The sequence below is a fragment of the Pygoscelis adeliae genome, unplaced genomic scaffold, assembly GCF_000699105.1.
Source record: "Pygoscelis adeliae isolate BGI_AS28 unplaced genomic scaffold, ASM69910v1 Scaffold45, whole genome shotgun sequence".
In the NCBI taxonomy this organism is placed as follows: Eukaryota; Metazoa; Chordata; class Aves; order Sphenisciformes; family Spheniscidae; genus Pygoscelis; species Pygoscelis adeliae.
The window spans coordinates 5,792,567-5,811,613 of record NW_008825114.1 but is presented as its reverse complement, the minus strand read 5'-3'; the positions used below and the strand labels follow the sequence as shown (position 1 = coordinate 5,811,613).

General features: G+C 39.2%; 1 protein-coding gene across 1 annotated transcript in view; it reads right to left on the bottom strand.

Annotated features, from left to right (window-relative positions):
* ADAMTSL1 (ADAMTS-like 1) overlaps positions 1 to 19,047 on the bottom strand; it is a 468,861-nt gene that overhangs the window by 111,637 nt on the left and 338,177 nt on the right. Inside the window, exons 7-10 of the mRNA XM_009328162.1 lie at positions 18,589 to 18,663; positions 15,410 to 15,567; positions 6,691 to 6,802; positions 5,935 to 6,073 (exon numbers count right to left, since the gene is read on the bottom strand). Coding sequence (XP_009326437.1) covers positions 5,935 to 6,073; positions 6,691 to 6,802; positions 15,410 to 15,567; positions 18,589 to 18,663 — 484 coding nt within the window. The remainder of the gene's footprint in view (positions 1 to 5,934; positions 6,074 to 6,690; positions 6,803 to 15,409; positions 15,568 to 18,588; positions 18,664 to 19,047) is intronic.

The following is a 19,047-nucleotide window of genomic DNA, read 5'->3' as shown; positions in this document are numbered from 1 at the left end:
TGTTAACAACTGAATATCCAGTGAAAATCTCTGTAAGTGACCATCTTACTACCTGCTGCAATTCTGGTCTCTTCTAGGACTTAAATAGACTACGTTTCCTGTAACTTCATCTTGGGCAGACAGATATCTGTATTTGATGCTTATAGCAGTACAAGAACTACTTTCCCACAGTTTGTTATCTGATATATCCTGACAATTCCTTTCTGCCTTTCTTTCTATCTTTCTTTAATATGAACTGCCTCCTTAGAGCTGAATTCGCTCTGCTATTCACATCTTTTAACACTTTGAAGAATGCTTCCTGGCCCACCCTCCCTGCCTGTTCTGAAAAAATAATTTTCTATCTTAATTTAAATGCCTTATACCCTGCCCCAAAGTTCAACGTTTTGTCTATTTGTCTTGAGAAGAAAATTGCCTCTTTAGGTATTAGGAGTATCTGCAGCTCATCTTTATCCTGCTCTTGAACTCAGGTGACCTTGATTATGACTACCAGAACATTGCCACTGCTATCAGCTCCTTCTCCATCTACAACTCCTGTTCTGGAGGCATACATACTGCCATTTCTACTTGAATGTATCACTATTTCCAGTTCAGCCTTCCTGAAAACTTACCTGGTGGTCCCTTTACTGCAGCTCTGAATTGTTTTTTGCCTCCTAAACTTCTCCTCCCCTTTTTTTCATGCATAATGCATCACTGTAGCTCATTTCTCCAGCAACCTTGGTAGTTCCTTGGTAAATTCTGAACTGTTCAAAAATCACCCTCCATAAATATACAGTTGGAACGACTGATGTTTGTTGACTGTGCTTTCTCATTTGCAGGCAGCATACTTTTTGCTACTACCAGGCTCACTTTTCCAGCGCGTGCAACTTCAACCATGCCGGTGGAAAAGGCTTGTTCTCCCTTCTGCTTTGACAGCTAAAACCTTCATGTCTCATCTTCCCCTGGAATGGCTATCTCTTGCTGTCTTTAGGATCATTCATATGCATATGATTGGCTGTGAAAATTGAGACCAAACCTAGCAATCAGAGGCAACCAAGGTTCAGAGAGCACTGCAAGGCAGAAGGGCTTTCTCAACCCCTGTGTAACAAATCAAGAACTTAAGTAAAAATGCAAATCCACAGAAATGGCAATTTGCCTGAGGCAAAGATCAGGAAAGGGCATTGTCATGACCAGTGTCCCACATCCATGCAAAAAGCTGGGGTGTTGTCAAAAAGCCCAGTATCTGTGGTAACTATGGGATATTTTATGTGAAAGAATATTCAAAACAAACTTTAAATCTATCATATGTCTCAGTCGAGGGCAATAACAACAAATGAGTCTTTGTGTCTCAGATCCCTCTCATCACTGCAGATCTATAGCTGCTACTGTGTAAATCAGAAAGCGCAGCCCGTCTTTTCAGGAACATACCAGCACTCCAGTTTTGTTCATCTTCCAGAAAGATGTAGTGAAAAGGGGAACACTGCACTGCTGTGATACTTGGCTTATAGTTGCTATCTAATATAATACCTTTAGGGAAGCTGATAACAAGCAAAAAAGTATGAGTTTGGCAATTTCCTGCTTCAGCTGCCAAATTGTAACAAAGTGAGGAGACCTCTGTTACTGATTAGGAGGATACTCTATGTTGCCCTTTTAATCATGCATATTTACTCATTACTACCTCCTTTTCTTTTGAAGGAAATATGTAAAAGTTATCATGCACATGTCTTGCACCGTTGACCAGGAAATTGTATACACTTCCACATCACCAAGTATATTGGGGACTTCTCACGGCAAAGGGCTACTCTGAATGGCCATAATATCCTAACAGTCTTTTGTGTGCTTTTACTTGTAGTTCATCGCTCTTGTTAGACTCACTAAAAATTACAATGAAAAAGTACAATTTTATTTAAATTTAAGTTTCTTTTTGCTGATGCCTACCTCTGCCACCACCCAGTATGGCTAGTTAAGTGAGAATGCCAAAAGAAAAAATTTGATGAGTAGGAAGAGGAGTTTGCAATTTTGCTGGAAGACTCCATAGACTGTGTATATCTGAGAATTCCTTCAGGTCTCTGAGTCTTGCTTGAACTAGAGATTTTCCCCCAAACTTTCCACAGTTACTAACATTATTTCTGGTGGCAGGCTTACAGATAATGCTCTAGGCAAATTCCAGGATTTTTGCCTGCGTAGATCAGACTGGCATTACTGGCAAAGTGATAAAAAGAAGCCCACGTGTTAGAGGCTTGCTAATATGAAATTTTTGAGACAGTTGCTGCCTGAAGTTAGAATCTTCCCTGAAGATGCCTTTAGAATTCTTTATACACCATCGAAATCTCATGGTAAAAGCACCAGTACAGCTTTTGTGACTCAGAAACCCCCACATTAACATGCAGCAGAGATAGGCAAAAAATAGAGGGAATGATTGGTAAAAATGCAGAACAGTGCAGCTGGGAATGCCACTTAAAAGCTGAAGATGAAATCTAGAAGGAGCACTAATGTTGCTCCAGAGAGTATCCTGGTGAGTAGGTGAATGATGAGTGGGGTAAAAGCCTATTTCATATTTGCAAAAACTGCTTTTTGGAGGAATGCCCTTGAATTATGAAAGAAATGGTATCTTCAGCTTATAGCACCTCAGAGTTGTCCTAGGTAAGTGTTCAGCACACCCAGTTAAGTCAAATATAAACAGACTTTTTCTCAAAGCAGAAAAAAATTCTATTCACCTTTCATTAGAGGATACCAGACAGGAGGATACTGATGGTAGCTAAAACCCCTCTCCTAAACCCTCCAGTCTGTGAAGTTTTGGATAGTTAAAAGATTTGCAATTAATTAAATATGTGAAATCTTAATGTTGGATTTTTCCACATAGAAGGGGAGTGGACTAGATCGTACTGGGCGCTATTTACATCAGTCGACATTATACATATATTTGCCAGTCAAGTACAGACTGTTATAAAATTTTAATGGAATGTAAATAAACAGATCTTTTCTTTCTATCTTACTAAGGTGGGAGCCAGATCCCAAAGATGGTCGATGAGAGAGGCATCGGCAGTAAATAACCTTCCACACACTGCTTCTCCTCTAAGTATGTGAGAAAATGGGTTTGCAGAAAGAAAAGCTGATTCATTTTCTATGTTCATTCAGTCTAAGCTTTTTTTGCTACTCATGATGCCAGCCATACTGGTAATTATTGCCATAATAAGCACAATAAAGTAAAACATTTCGATGCACTAAGCCTAAAGAGGCAACTAATTGCAAGCCCACACGATACTCCTGGTATTCATTTAAACTTTTCTTTCAGCCTGCCCTTTGCTAAAAATTTTAATATAAGCTCTCCTACAGTAACCTCTCTCTGTTGCTTTATTCAGCGCCACTGTGGTCTGCCATGATTATTTTCTGCGGCATTCATTGACACGCCATAGGAAGAGTCAGTAACCACTAATCAGCTATGCCTCACTGGAACTGGGTTTGCCAGGAAAAATTAACATCTTCATTTCATACTGGTGGAGCAGAGCAGCTCCCACACAGCAAAGACACTGCAGAGCCAAGACGCCCTCCTCGTTCACGCTCCTGACCCCGTTGTTCTGCTTCACCTACCCTCTTCCTGACCATAAGAAAGCATCGGGATTCCAGAAGTTACCACAGATTTCCTCTGGTTTTCTGTCTGGGTTGTTGATTCTTGAATTCTTTACAAAGGCACTTTTGAAAATAATCATTTGCAATTTGGCATTCCGTGAGGATGTTTCCAAAAAGCCAATTCTTCTCTGTTACTGCCTGTACCCTGGGACGGCATAGCTGTACTTCTAAATGACTCTCCCTCCCCTCAGGGTCTTTATATCAACAACTTTGCCTTGTTATGTCTTATATAAAACAAAAATTGCTTCCTGACATCTGCTCAGCTGTTATTTTTTCCTCTCTTTCCTCCCGTGTACCATGCAGTCGTCTGTCTTACCATTTGAGAATGTCATTTAAAATTATCGGGAAAAGTATGGAAAATATCCATAATACAAATTCCAGAGGCAAATTACATATTTGACTCAGAACTGTATTTTAAAAAAATAGCAGCTTAGGCTTTAAAAAAAAAAAGAAGCAGCTACATAAAATTACTTTCTCATTGGTACTGTGAGAGGCGAATCTAAAAGAAAGGTTCCATATTGAGTTACACCTTTCAGCAATCCTTTTTCTGAGACATTCATATTTAGGTCTCTTACCTGATCATACCTGGCCTCTACTTTATTGACATTTGTCTCAAAGAATTCAAAGGAGAAATCAAAGAAACAGTTTTTAATCTGAGAAAATCACTGAGGAAAAAATAGAAGAACTTTATTCTAGTAAGGTTTCCAGTTGCAACTCTTAATATATTTAAGTAACCTGAGAAATTAAATATATATTTTTTTGTGGAAAGTACTAGGACAAGAGAAGCCAGATACTGAATTTGACAGAACATTGTTAAAGGAAAAAATGGTCTTGTTACATTGTGGAAAGCAATCTCTAAGTTGAAAAATCACTTCTGAGTACATGCTCAACAGGAAATACTTTTCACAAAGCCCTAGTGAAGCTGCACTCTTAATATTATATCCTTAATACATCCTGATGAAATACATGATAAAGTATGTAACTTAAAGAATGTACAATACAGCTGAGATAATGTTGGATTTCAAGATTGGATATTTCCACTTTTTAATTCTGGGAGATTTTAATTTCAAATTTAAAACTGTATGAGGACATTTCTAGCTTTTAATTATTTACAAACAGAATTGCCGTTAAAAATGTGTTTACTAGAACAAAGGAATATAAATTGCCATACACTCTGGGTAAATGTGTCTTCAGTGACAAAGAAACATGAGTGTTAACTCCAGTTATGAAAAATCAATGAACTTTAATGAAAACTTTCTGGAAGAAGTAGAAATTATTTTAGGCTTGGAGTGATTTGTTCTGCTCTGATAATGTCTAACTAGTCTAAAGCTGATATACCTGGTTTGGGAAGCAATCATCCTCAGTCAGGTGGATACAAAGTCTCACAGGTCCCTAAAGCATCCTTCTTCTCCTGGCTAGGACATCTTTTTTTCTATGGCAACCTCCAGCAATCTGAAGGGCCATAGCAACTTTTTAGGTGACACTTGCTTGAACTCAGTTTATCAAACTTCACAAAACTAGTCTAGAGGGAAAGGAGCAGGTAAATAAGTGACTTTCAGCTATCCTTGCATGCATGCCTGCTGGGCTGCGCTTAACCATCTTTTAGCAAAGCCACACAAGAGGACCAAAAGGTTTAGTTTACACAAATAAATGCTTGCGGCTTATGGGCGGCTGCAGACTGACTTCCACTGAAATTCAGGGGAATCAGTGCAACAAAGGACTGGTCCTTTTTGTGGTTTTGTTCCTTTTCTTATACATGGGAAATCTGACTCTGTGATCTTACTATTTTTACTATTAATCTTCTAAGGAAGAATGCTTGGCAGGGGAGCAGAGAGGAATCTTTTGTGAGGGGCCAAAGGGTATTGATAATTAGAACAAATTCCCGCGTTACATTCTTACAAGCTGCCATGACTGCAAGTAAGCTTTTTATTAAGGAGAAAATGTAAAAAACCATAAAAGTAATGCCTCTAATTGGGATGACAAACATTTTCCAACAACAGTTTTACCTCAAGAGAATTTTTCCCATCTCACTAACACTTAAGAGACATGCGTCGATCATGTCCACGGTATCATGGACAATTTGTTTACTCACCACACTTTATAACGTTTAATGAGGCAAAACACAATCTGAGGGGAAGAAACAACCATTTCAAATCAGTCCGTGCAATGTGGAGGTGCTAGACAGAGGTCTTTTTCTACAGCTTCAGGATGAGAAAGAGGTTGAATTATGTAGGCTAAATGACATTGTAAGCAATAGCAACAGAATATTTGCCTACTTTATTTTACTCTTTTAGAGCCCAGTCTCTTTTAAAATTAGAGCTGACTGACCTTGCAGGACAAGGATCCTGATTACACTCTTGAAGTTTTGGCTTTGGCTTGATATTTTCAGGATAATAGTGACAGTATTGATCTGCTACTACGCGGTTGCTTCTCAGATCAAAACATTCAGCAGATGTCAGTTGATAACCTGCAATACACAATGGAAGAAATAATATGTTATGTGGTATTCCTCCTATCTCTCTCTGAAGTACATCTAAGTTCTGGTTTGGTAAAAAGTGAACTGAAAATATCAGTGCCTTTGGACATAACAGCTGCTGTTTTACAGACCAGATTGAAAACAACAACTTAAACCACATGTAGTAGGAAACAAAAGATAACCAGTATGGTCAAATAAAAATTCAGAAGCCTAGAGCAAAAAGAAAAAACAAAGGCCGAGGTTTCTTGGTCACCAGGACTCATACACTCAGTTTCAGTTCAGAGGGTAAAGCTGCTGGTGGAGACGGGGGCAAGTGGAGACATCTTGTAATTCCAAGTGGGCCCAAATCCCATCAGCCCTTATGTTTGACAGCTGTAGCATTAAATGCAGTCATGTGGATATCAAAATGTATTTTATGTACAGAGCCTGGTATGATGCTAAAAAATCTACAGGCTACTACGACTGTTGCTACATCCCTCCCTGCATTTAGATGTAACTACTTCCATTTTCAGATTTTGCCCATTTTAAAGGTCCAAATCTCAATGCAGCAGTTGGGACAGATCCTCTATGCAGATGACTGTTTCTGGAATACAGTGGTAATTCATTACCTCCTCCACAGGATGCTGAACAAGGAAAAAAATCAGTTTCCCTCCATCGGTGAATGATAGGCTGATAGAAGATAAACTGAACTGAACTGTCAGCAGCACCAGCATAGCGGATCTGAAAAAGATGTAATGCCAAAGTGTGAACCTGACATAAATACCGGGAAGAAGCATTCTGCCACATGCATCTTGCAGCTTTGAGAGATCTTGCAGCTACATAAAATACCAGAGATACTTTGCATTAAGAAAATGAAATGCACAAAACAGAGCATAGATGGTGGCAAAATCTTGGCTGCAAAACACAGTCAAATAAATTTCCGGGCATAATCAGTGGCATTTCTGACCATTCTGAGATCATGTTCTGAAATAATGAATGCATGGTAAATGCATGGTTAGTGCTACTGAATAATTCTATGGGGACAGAGGATATGGACTGATCTTTATTCCATCAGAAAATCCCCTACCACTACCTGCTTTCCCTGCCGCATTGACATGGATTTTCGATCTTTAATATTTCCCAAACACCTTCTGAGACCACATATACTATCTTAGATAGTTCAGAGTAAAAAAATGGGAGGCTGTGCTGTGAGAAATACAAAAGTATAGAAATTCTAATTCAAGATTTTTTTTGTTTCTGAGGTGATGTCTCTTTCATTCTTCTTTGTGGTACTGTCATTATCATAAGGCTGTCCTTCTGCTTACTTTATTTTGGCTACAAAAATGCTCCTTTCAGTCATGGGTGTGGACTCTTGGCTGGAGCTAAGTGCATGTTCGGTAAACACTCTCTAGAGCCTACAAGTACTGCCAACTTTTAAGCCACCTGAGCTTAACTATGCTTCCAGTACTTTGTGTGCTGAATGGATTTCCCATGTAAACAAGAGTTTGTAGTGCAAGGAGTGCAATAAGAAAAGAGACCTTCACACTGCTAAAGCAGCACCACTTGCACCTGCCCCAGGAAAAAATCCTTCCTGTTTGATAGGTGTGCTGATTAATACAGTTATGGGGACTTCAAAATCTCTGCAGGGTATCCCTTGTCCTTACCTCTAAGTCTTTGAGAAACAGCTGGCAAGGGAAGAACAACAATGCTGATACTAAAAGCCTCTCCTAGTTGATTATTTGTCCTAGGACATAATGTATTGGTGTTACTCGGGCATCTCTGCATCAGTGGCATGATGCTATCACAGGAGAGAAAACTGCCGAATCACAACCAGAAAAAATGGACCCTTCTCCTAGTCAGTATTCCTGCTCTCAGGAGCAAGCCTCTCTGTTCTTTTTTTCACAGTTTAAAACGTTTCAGCACTGCCCCCTTTTCCTTTTCCCATATTTTGAACAAGTTGCCCTGTTTTAGAATCACCATTTTTCAATCTGCCTTTCCTTTTCTCTCTTTCCAAACACCAAGAGACACTGTCAAAGAGTAGACTGTAAAACAGAAGTAAAAATATGACAAACTGAGTTGAACAGCGTAATGTGGGTTGTTTGTTTTGTTTTCCCCTGTAGATGGACAGAAACATGATTACAAATCAAAGTATATCTTGAAGAGAAGGAGGAAGGCAAAAATACTGCAGGATATGTTGATGGCTGTAAGAGATCTGGCCCGCTGAGACTAAGTCTGCCCTTTTCTAATTAGAGTAAACAGTGACGTAAATTCCCAACAGGAAAAAAAAAATACAGCTGTAGCAATACAGCTTCTTCAGCAAATGGGAGGCCTTTTGCACGGATTAATATCATTTGAGTCTGTGTGTCAGAAACAGGATATATAATTCCTTGTGCGGGGATGGTGCATTAATCACACACTTCAGAAGGGTCTTTCTGGGCTCATGAAAGCCTCATGCACTCCTGGGAAAAATGTTCTATTGTGCTGGAAGCCATTCGGGGAGGTCTCTGACCTGAACGTGCAGAAAAAGCATTCACTGGGGAGAATTCTGCTCTTACTCTTTGTTTTCTAAGGATCATCAGTGATTCTTTAACTCAAAAGATCTACTCAGCAGTACGATCTTTAGTGAATCATGAAGAACAGACCAAGAGCTCGCACAGAGCCTACTATAAAAGGAAGGGGAGGAAAAAGAGTTCACATTAAAAAAAAAAAAAAATCAGGAAGACAGAAGAGATCCTTTCCCTGCCGACTATTGCTGCATGTCTGCAGAATTATCTGCCTGTTTTGACACAGAGAAAAGACAGATGTACATATTTTCCAGCCCAACATGGAAGTCACTCATACAGCCATGATAACAACATAGGTGGGAAAGAATTACAATGAGCCACAGCCATGAGCTAAAATGATACGAAACAAGCAAATGAAAGAAGCAGGCACAGTATCATTTATTTTTTTAAGGAGTACTGTAAGCAGAAGAGGAACAATATATGGTGATTCCACTCAGCAGAAATTTCTTCTTGATTTTGTTTGACAGTTTGTTAAAGCTAAGGTCTTGATCCAGGAGAAAAATATCAGTAGCTGCTTGAGCCTTACAGAACTCAAAGTGAGACTTGATAGCTAAATGCTTTAAGAAATGTCCTGGTTTTGCTGCACAGGGCCAACTTTCACACATTGAAATACTCAGCCCTGGAGTACGGTGAAATTTTTTACCTTTGCAGCATTTGCAACACCCTGCTAGCTACTAGAAATGCCAGAGCTTCAAAAAGAGATGGTGAATACTTGAGAATCTTTAGTTAGTCCTCTAACCAACAGTGAGTTTTGCATCCTTAGGTCACTGAACCAGAAAAAATGGTAATCATTCATTATATTTGCAAATAAAATCCTATCTAAATTTATTAATAGCAGACAGCAGAAGTACTCAGGTCTTGCAGAGCACTCAGCCCTGCATTTATGCATTGCAACCCCCTAGAGATCATCCTTGACTTCCTTCAGGTTTCAGGGGAGTCTGGAGTATTCTGAATATCAGAGCAGCCCTCACCAGTTTGTAAGACCCAAGAGGATATCACCAGACTTATAAAGAGTTGGTTAACATTAGAGTCCTCAGACTATTCACCAAAAATTAGCTGTCTAGCCTACAGTCACTAGCAACAGACATATCTTTTTTTCTTGTAGAAAGACCTTGAAAAAAAATCATCGCTTGTACCCTGCTTTTTTAAATTGATATTGTAAATGACTGTCTGGGATGGTGCAACAGAGACACAAGCTGTTGCTCAGGTGAAGTTTGGGATTGACAAAATGTAGTATTGATTTTGGGGATATGCACAGAAAGTTGAATGAAAACAACAGACCTCATAATTCAAATACAAAACCAGCATAACAATTTTGAATTACTCTGATCTCTCCTGTGACCAAAAGGCTGCAATATCTGACTTTACCTTTCTTTTGTGTTGTTTTTCCTATAGCCCCCAAATTTGATTAGTTCACATAAGAACAAACAAACAAGCTAAGTCCCCCAAAGCCCAACCCTTTCATGCTTGATTTTGGCGGCATATGTCTGAACCATTTGTCTAAGTTCACCGAAAAACACATGGCCTGGCCTACAAATCTGCGCTAAGTTTACTTGGGGAGTTGTGAAATACAACCAGCTATGACAACCAAGCAATTATCAATGTTAATTGTAGGGTTAAATAATGAAAAACGTATTCAATAAGATGTTCTCATTTTATGAAATTGTGTGTGTTAGTAGAGGAGGAAAGACACCATTTCTTTCATGTGTGTGTGTGTGCCCCCCAAACTGGGGACAGGGAAAGGAAATTATTATTGCATACCATCTTTTGTCTTACAAAATTTGATCTGGTATATTATGATCTAGCTCCATGCCACCATGCTTATTAAAAAAGTTCTAATGGATTTTTCCACATTATTATTACAAGTGCCAAATCCCAAATCATTGGGTTTGATTTATTAATGAGAAGTTCAATGCTGAAGTCTTCTAAGTAACACAGAAAGAAATTGGGGATGAGAGTGTGGAGAACTATCCCCATGTGGCATATGTAATTTTGTGCTTTTCATGTCAGTAAAAACAAAGTTTTTGTGTGATGCTTTCCTGCTATGGGGTCAGTAGGTATTATGAAAATAAAGAACAGAACTCAAAAATGGGTCCCTGAGAAAGGTGATCCTTTCCGAGCATTGTGGTTTGCTTTACCAAAGATTCACGAGGGACACTGGTAAAGGTAGCTTAGGTACCAGTTTTCTTCTAGGTGCCTCACCAAAGGTCCTGGACAAAGTTCACGTGACTTAAGAAGAACCTCCCATGGACTGATGACTGGGTAACAGAGAACGGCCCTATAATCTTTTCTTGCAATGGACGAAGGACCTGTGGAATCCCTCAGGGATGTGTGCTAGGGCACGAGTTGTTAGCCAGACCCCCAGATGAACAGGATAAAGGGTCAACCATGAGCTGACCAAGTTTGCTAATGAAAAAAATCATGAATATTAGCTAAAATGAAACTGTCTGTGAAAGCACTCAAAGCTTTGGCAGACTAAATTCAAGTTCAGTAAAAAAGAAATAAAGCCCATGGGAGAAATCAGTTAATTATATATGCTAATTATACATTAAAATGTCCTCCACATTAGCTACTACTATTCAGAATGGTAGTAGGGTTTGTTATAGGCATTCCTCTGAAAATATCAGCTCAGTGTGCAGCAACAGTTAAAAAGATTAACGGAATATTACAGAGAGCAAGGAAAAAGGAGAGAACGTTACACAGCCAAGTAGAATATATTTGTGTCCTGATCATTGTGTGTAGTTTACTCTTTCTCAACATATGTACTTACATATCTTATAATTAATCTATTTATATTAAACAAATATTAAATAGTTTTATTACATTTTATTAAACTATATATTTATAGGAAATGGATATTTTCAAAATATACATTCATATATTTAAATACTATTCACAAATTACATATTTGTGCATATTATAAGAAATGATGATTATGTAGGTTAAGCCCCAACCTTATTTTCTTTTGTTAACCTGGACTTTAATCAAATGCATTTCTCTCACCAGCAGTTTCTGCCAGTGCTAGATCACAACTGAGATAAGAATTGTCTGGCTAGCTCTAGTGCTCTGCATGACTCAGCATCCAGTTTTGAGCTTTATTTTATGACTTTTTCGACAATTGGTGGCCAAAATCCTAATCTCAGCAGTAACTCTGCTCAAGGGAACCCAGTCCACACCATTTCTAAATCAGCCAGCAGTACCCCCAGCCGCCAGCACAAAAAAATAACCAGGCAGTCTCTTCTGGCAGCAGCCCTTAACCAAAGATTGTCAGCCCTAGCACTACAAAAGACAACATCGATACAAATTCAGTCCTAATCCAAATACCTCTGACAGCCTCTAGACAAACATTTATCTGATCCAACCTTATACACCCCTGATGCGAAGCTGTTGGTCCATGCAAGCCCTCTGAACTAACCTTCATCTTGACACCAGGGATTGAAAACCACCATAAACCCAGTCTAGTCTAGATCTAGGCCAACAGTGGTTTCTCCTCCAAACCAGCACCAGGCCTGGACAGCACCCTTTACTAGACCTTGTTTTGAACCCACTGGTCTTTGCTGCCTCACACCTGAGCCACAGGGCTAGGGCCCTAGCTATGCAAAAACCACAGCCGGTAAAACAAACCTGAACAGGCTGTGCTTTACCAGCCCTGACACTTCCATGGCAATCCCTACTGGCTGTTTCAGTAAGCCTGCAACTCAGGTGGTTCATATTTGCAGTGCTGATTGCTTTAAATAGTCAACCGCTCATGACTGCTAGCATTATATTATCAGCTGTAGACCCCACCTGACAGTATTGATTCATCCTGCTCAAAGGAGTGCAGACGTGTAACATGAAATGGTCACTCCAAGTTTATTTTGTGTCTGAAACAGACAATATTGACAGAGGACACTTTTTAGCACAGACAGGTGAATATGTGACCTTGGCAACACAGCACATCAGTGGCAGCTCTGCCAATAAAGGGCAAGTCCCCCTATGTGACATTACTGCTCTGTTCTCTAGATCAGTGTGTAGCCAGAAAGATTTCCAAGTGAAACTGACCTCATTTCACCAGGATTTTATCTAACGTGACACTTTTTTCTTTTAGAAAAAAGGCATTTCTGTTCACGTGAATCAGAATTTTGTATTAAAAACATCAAAACAGGGAGCTCCTCAGAATTTTGGAACAAAATTCAAGTGGAATTTAAGTTTGCTGGCATTTTCTCCAGGTCTTCTGCCTTTCAAACTTTCAAAGTTTATAATGCAGATTTATAATTCTCAAACTATGAATATAAAAAATAAGAACATGAAAAATGCCAGTTCTTCTCCCATTTTGTGATAACACCCTTATTTTTTAGAGAGCTATTTTACTGAATTATTTTTACCATTTACATATCTTGTGAAAAGATTGCCAAGAGTTTAGCACACAAAGAATGTGCCACTGATAATTACAAAGTCAAGAAATCTAGCAATTGTACAATTCAGCTTCTACAGAAACAGCATGAGGTTTCTTCCTGCAATTTTAAAGCACTCCATGTCACCAATAAAGAAACTTAAATGTCAACTCCCACACCGAGTTTCTACTTCTGAATTATAACCAGGTGTCTAACAACCTCTGAATAAGAGCATTCAGGGTAAATTGAAAAGGATTATAACAGTCATTCTGGAGACAATGATCCTAAAACTAGAGGAGTTCTACATCTACAAATTCATTTAGATCTGTTTGCATAAAAACTGTCTTGTCCCAGGAAAGTAAATCTTGACACCCAAAGAGATCCCACTTTGTAAGGAAAACTTGCTAATAACACAGAGAAGCCTTTCATCTGATTTTTTAAAGAAAAGTACTTTACCTCTACAAGCTGAAGGCAAAACAGTCATGGCTATAGTAAGTATGGAAAGCAGTTGCCAAGTCTGACATAACTGAGAGGTACGCATGCATTTTGGTGCTCCTGTATCAGCCTTATTTGTACGTACACTCCTATAATCAACAAAATCTAACAAATTAAATACCCAGAAGCTAAAAAATTTTGTTAGAAAAATAATTAAATAGTATAGAATAATATCCTTGCTGCATGAAGTAATATCTAAAGTATCTTCTACAGCTGTTTATTAAAAAAACTAACTGTGATTCAAATGCCAGGAATTTTTATGTGCCTGATCCAAGGCAAAATCTAATGCTAACCTTAGAAAATATCCTACAACTGTGAACAGGGGTTTTGTCTGTGCATTTTTCTATATCCACTTAAGACAACAAATATGTCAATAAATTAACACCTGCTGAGCCATGCTACTCTGACTTTCAAAAGATGCAAACACATAGCAGAGCTATTAAAATAGTTTTACCTCAACTCAGCAGTGTCTGTTCTGCCCATGCCTAGCCAGCTTGTACACTCATATTGGCCAGAGAGTCATCATACAAGTAGGGTACTGCCTTTGATTTAAGCAGCGCTTTTTACCTTGCTTTGATAAGAGAAGGAAATGCAAGCACCAGGGAATAAAGGTATTTTCCCTGTCATAAAAGATAACAGTGGAAATACCAGGAACACAGTCCAAACCTCCTGTTACCATTTCAGGGCCATTGGTTTACATGACCAGCTGTCCCCAACAGGTATGTTCTAACTAACCAGGCTGCCTTAAATCCATAAAAAGCACAAAGTGAGCAATACTGTTTACATCACACTGATGTTCACCATTTGGTTATCATTTGTAATACAGGTACAAGCGTTTTAGACATTTTGAATTGACCAGGATCTGTTTTATTAAGGCATTTTCATTCTGACCTTCAAAGAGAAAGGAATGCATTCTTCAGGTCAGACTTCTCCTTGTGAACCAGTCCTGATAACTTCAGCTTGCTTTTTGTGCTGCTAGCGTACCAAGATGGGTAGGGGACAGTCTACAGGGCTCTGTTACTTCCCGAGCTAACCCGCTCCAGCCCAACTTAACCCAACCCAATCACTTATCACATTTCCCAGTTCACTGTTCAAACTTCCAGCTGCCATCAGCTCTAGGTTAAAGCAAATGTCATCTACCTCTGGGGACCATGGTGAAAAATTCATGTAGTCCTGGACATGATACAGGCTTTACAGTTTTACAGCTGAAATCCTTCAAGTTCCTTGGACCTACCGGAAAAGGATTTATTTTATTGTAATTCCCCAATGTTCATTTTTGTATGTGTGTTTTCCTACAGAATGTGTGCATCGCTTCCAGCAATGTGTTTTATATTACCTGGAAGAATAGAAATGCTCTAATGGGAGGAAACAATTTTATTCTTATTGCCAGTGCAACACAAAGCAGAAATTCAAAATGACACGATGACTTCTCAAGCAAAGTCATCCCATTTACTTTGGAGCTTGCGGACCTTCCTCTCCACTCCCTTACAGTCTTCTGTGCAATTACACTAGTATAAACCCCACAAATTATGGGCCAAAGATACAGACTTTCCTTCTTTTTGCTTATCACAGACGAAGCAAGCTGCATGTCCTTGATTTATATGTACCTCAGCAGCACATACAGAAAGTAATCTGCCTTTTCTTGTAATGAGTTAATGTCTTTCCTCTTCAGGGCACACATTGGGTATGCCTTTCTTGGCATAAACTCAGTCTCTTTCCTGAGGAGTGTCCAATGAGGCTTTCATCAGATATTTAACTATAAAGAATTTAATGTGCAGTTCAAGAGCTAGCCTGGACTAGGCTTTGTGGCAAATGTCTACTGGAAAATTAAGATCTAGAAAAATCTCTCTCATCTTTCTAATGCATCTTGCCTTACTTTATGTTGCTCTAAGAGGTCAATGACCAATGACCCTCACCTTGATAGTGAAGTCTGCAGTGAGAGGCCCTGATATTCGTAATATCTCCTTGTCAGGAAACTTCTGGAAGTCGATGCTAGAATTGTCCATGAGGAAGGAGCCTGTGGAGCTGAGGCTGTTTTCGCTCTTCACACCTTGGAGAGTCTTGGTTTCCAAATCTGACAAATACAAACAAATTAACAGGAAACTAGAGCATTATAATTTGAAGTAAGAGTAAGTGAGAGCAGAAAAAGAAAACCAACAGAAAACAGTGGTTGTGCAGATTTGCCTCCCAAATTAGTGACAATGCAACTCTTTTGTTCTTTTCTACAGTTTATTCACATTCCCATATGTTCCTTTTCTTTTTTCTCCTCCATCTGCTTTTTGGCTTTGTTCAACCCTTAGATTTCTAGCTCCGCATTCACCTCCTCACCCACAGGTCATGTTTTTACTCTCTTCCAGACATATTAATCCGTTCCTAGTTAAGCATATTTGCTGTCGTTTAACTCACTCTCAGTAAGTCACGCTCCTATGCAGAGCATGACTCAGACCTTCCCCCATGAGTGCTGGCTTTGTTAAGTTGCTGTTCCCTCTTTCAGTTCAAAGGTGGGTCACTAACCACATGTTGCTGTGGTAGACAATTAACTGAAAGCAAGACATCCAGGAAAGAAAGATCAGTATGACAGCAATCCTGCCTCCTCTCCAGAAGTGGTCTGATCCATCCCAGTGGAGTAGGAAGGGAAGGTGAGTGCTGAACCCTCATGAGCTCTCCCTCTGGCTCTCTCTGCATTCACAGCTCCCAAAAAGTGGACGTTAATTCAGATACTGTTTGGTAGCAGTTACTTCTGATTATTAAATGATAATAAACATATTAAATTATTTATTAAATGGAAATCAACAGTCAGAAAGTAGATCTGTTCCATCATCTAGCTAGCCTCCCCACCAACTCGAGATTATGCTTTACAGCACATTCACCAGTAAACTGTTTCTTGTAGTTATTTCAAAGTGACAGCACATTTCATCACGAAGGATTGCAAAGCTTTAATCCTTTCACATGCATTTGTGAAATTATGCACAAATCTTCTCCCACACAGAGAGGCAGCTAAGGCAAAATCTGAATTAGATGGGGACATACTATTAATCTGTGATGGAATATTTTCAGAGACAGTAAATGGGAGAAATGTTTTTATTAGCATGTATTAAGTTGTTAATTAGGGGAAAAAAGATAATTGCAGTAATTAGACTGTTTTTCAGGATGGGTCGTGGGAATTAATTCATGAAGGAAGTTGCTGAGGCAGCACACTAAGAATTTGCTCTGTATTAATGAATTCCTTGGTTTTCAGTGAGACCAGTCTCTTCCTTTGTGATGCACTCAGCCATATATTTATTTCTGGACAAGGCTGCATGCATCAGGGATAAAGATGGTTTTAAGACTTGTGTGTATATAATCAGCCTCCTGTTGACTTCTGCTACAACCAAAGTTCACAGGGCAAAATACTCCCTCCCCCACAACTGATTGTAGCTCATACATATATAAAATCCTTTGATGGGTGAACAGAAAGATTCATGGAGACATCTGAAACAAGAAAGAGATGTATTTGGACTTATTCATGTTTACACAGAGGGGCTAATCTAAATCTCAACCAGTGACTCAGGCAGACCTCTCTGATTCAAATAATTTTGTCCTGAAATGTGATATGGCCTGAGTGAAGACAGATTTAGATCACTCTCTCCTGCTAAAATCTCATTTCTCTCTAAGCTGTCTTATAGCTCAATTTAACAAAAAAAAAAGTAAAATTATGAAATTTTTCTACCTTGGAAGAGAACATCTATCCTGGCAAAGAAGACAGGACAGAAAGGAAGAGTGCAAATCATTTAGTGGGAAAGTTGTAACAACCATACTGGAGAAGCTCAGGAATACCCGAAGGGCCACTTAAAACTGAAGTACAGGCAGCATTTGAACTTTTAAGAAAAACAGAAAAGAAAAATTTCTTTTCCTTAGTTTATAAGCTGTAATTTGCCGGTCTTTATTCACAGCTCTAAATCTAAAGAACCATTAAAAGGTTATGGAATGCCCACTGCTTTCTAAACACAAGCAGTGAGCTACAGAACAGGACTGATAAACCACCCCTTATTTTGCCATGCAGTATAAGTTCTTTGGGTGAAAGAAATCCGGAGAGAGTGGAAATGATTTGGTGTTTCACCTCCTTGCTGACACTAATGTTTGTATTTATACTGACAAGCATAGAGGACTCTAACTGGTCCGTGCTGCAGGGAAGTCCTATCACCTTTTAGAAAAGGAGAAGGGAGCCCTACTTATCTTACAATAATTTGTGCTTCTGAGAGGTTATGCACTACAGTTTGTGTTTTTTCTGACAGTAAATCCCATTTGCCAACACTCTAGTGCTAGTTTGCTGCTGATGAAAAAAGGAGCAGCTTGTGAGTAGCTACTGCATTGGAAGTTAAGAGAGAGGGATGCAAGGAGTTTGTATTAATGAAAGAAATGGATTTGCCTTCAGTTCTCCCAGCGTATTCTCAAATCCTGAGACTCTTCTCCCAGATAAGAGGGATACACAGCTGCTGGGATACACAGTTCCCTGTCAGATGAAGCAGGGAAGTATTATAGCCATCAAGTGACTGGCTAGCAGCACTCAGTGGGCTTAACTCCTTGGAGCATTATCACTACTAAGGAGTATGATTTGACTTGTGCATGCTGTTTGTCACCTTTAGACTGTGATTTTGTGTGTGTGAGTGCGCCCATGTGTGTGCACCTATGGGAGTGAGAGAGATTATCGTAACAGAAACATGTGTTAAAGTCATGAGCAGCTTGATTGCTAAGCTCAGCTGTAGGGAAGCTTATACTTTACTGTCCTCAATATTTCTTCACTCAGTGGGATATATTTTATTAATTTTAAACAAAAGCACTTGGCATCAAGCAGGCCAGCCAAAGGATAAGCAAACAGAAATGACTGAAAAATTATGGAGGGGCAAAGGATTCTGCAATGTTGGCCAAGCTCTGCTCTGAAAAGAGCATGTACCACTGATGTAACTGGGTCCAAGGAGAGCTTCTGAGGGCAGGACTCATCCCTGTGTCGAAATCAGCGATCTGAGAGAGGGAAACCAGACACCACAGTGTAAACAGAGCACTGCGGGTTAGCAAGGCTTTCTTAAACAAATGTACACTAGCTTTTTCTACTTACATAAATGATCGGGTCCTTTCAGCACGAGGCGAACTTGCCTGCTTCCATAAGGAATAGCAACCACCGTGTCATCCACTATGGGAAGGCAAAAATGCATGGAGTAAATAAACAAAGAAATTCCTATCTGTTTTCAAATAAGCAGTGAAACAGATGTTTACAAGGCAGTCAAAAGAAAAGCTTTTGGGCCAATTAAACAACGCTATGAATTATGAGATAACATTAAAAATCTGAAAAAACAACTTGTTAAATGTGGTAAGAACCTTCTACTTAGAAGAACCCAAACCTGTTAATTTTCTTTATTCTCAACTCCTTCATAACCATTTCTGGATTTCAAGAGTAACTAACAGCTTCGTATTTCACCACGACTCCACTTAAACTTCTTCCAAGTCTTTTGAATTGGTGTTTGTGGTGAAGCAGAGAAGCACAAGCCTATTCTGATGTTTAACCAGAACAGACCAT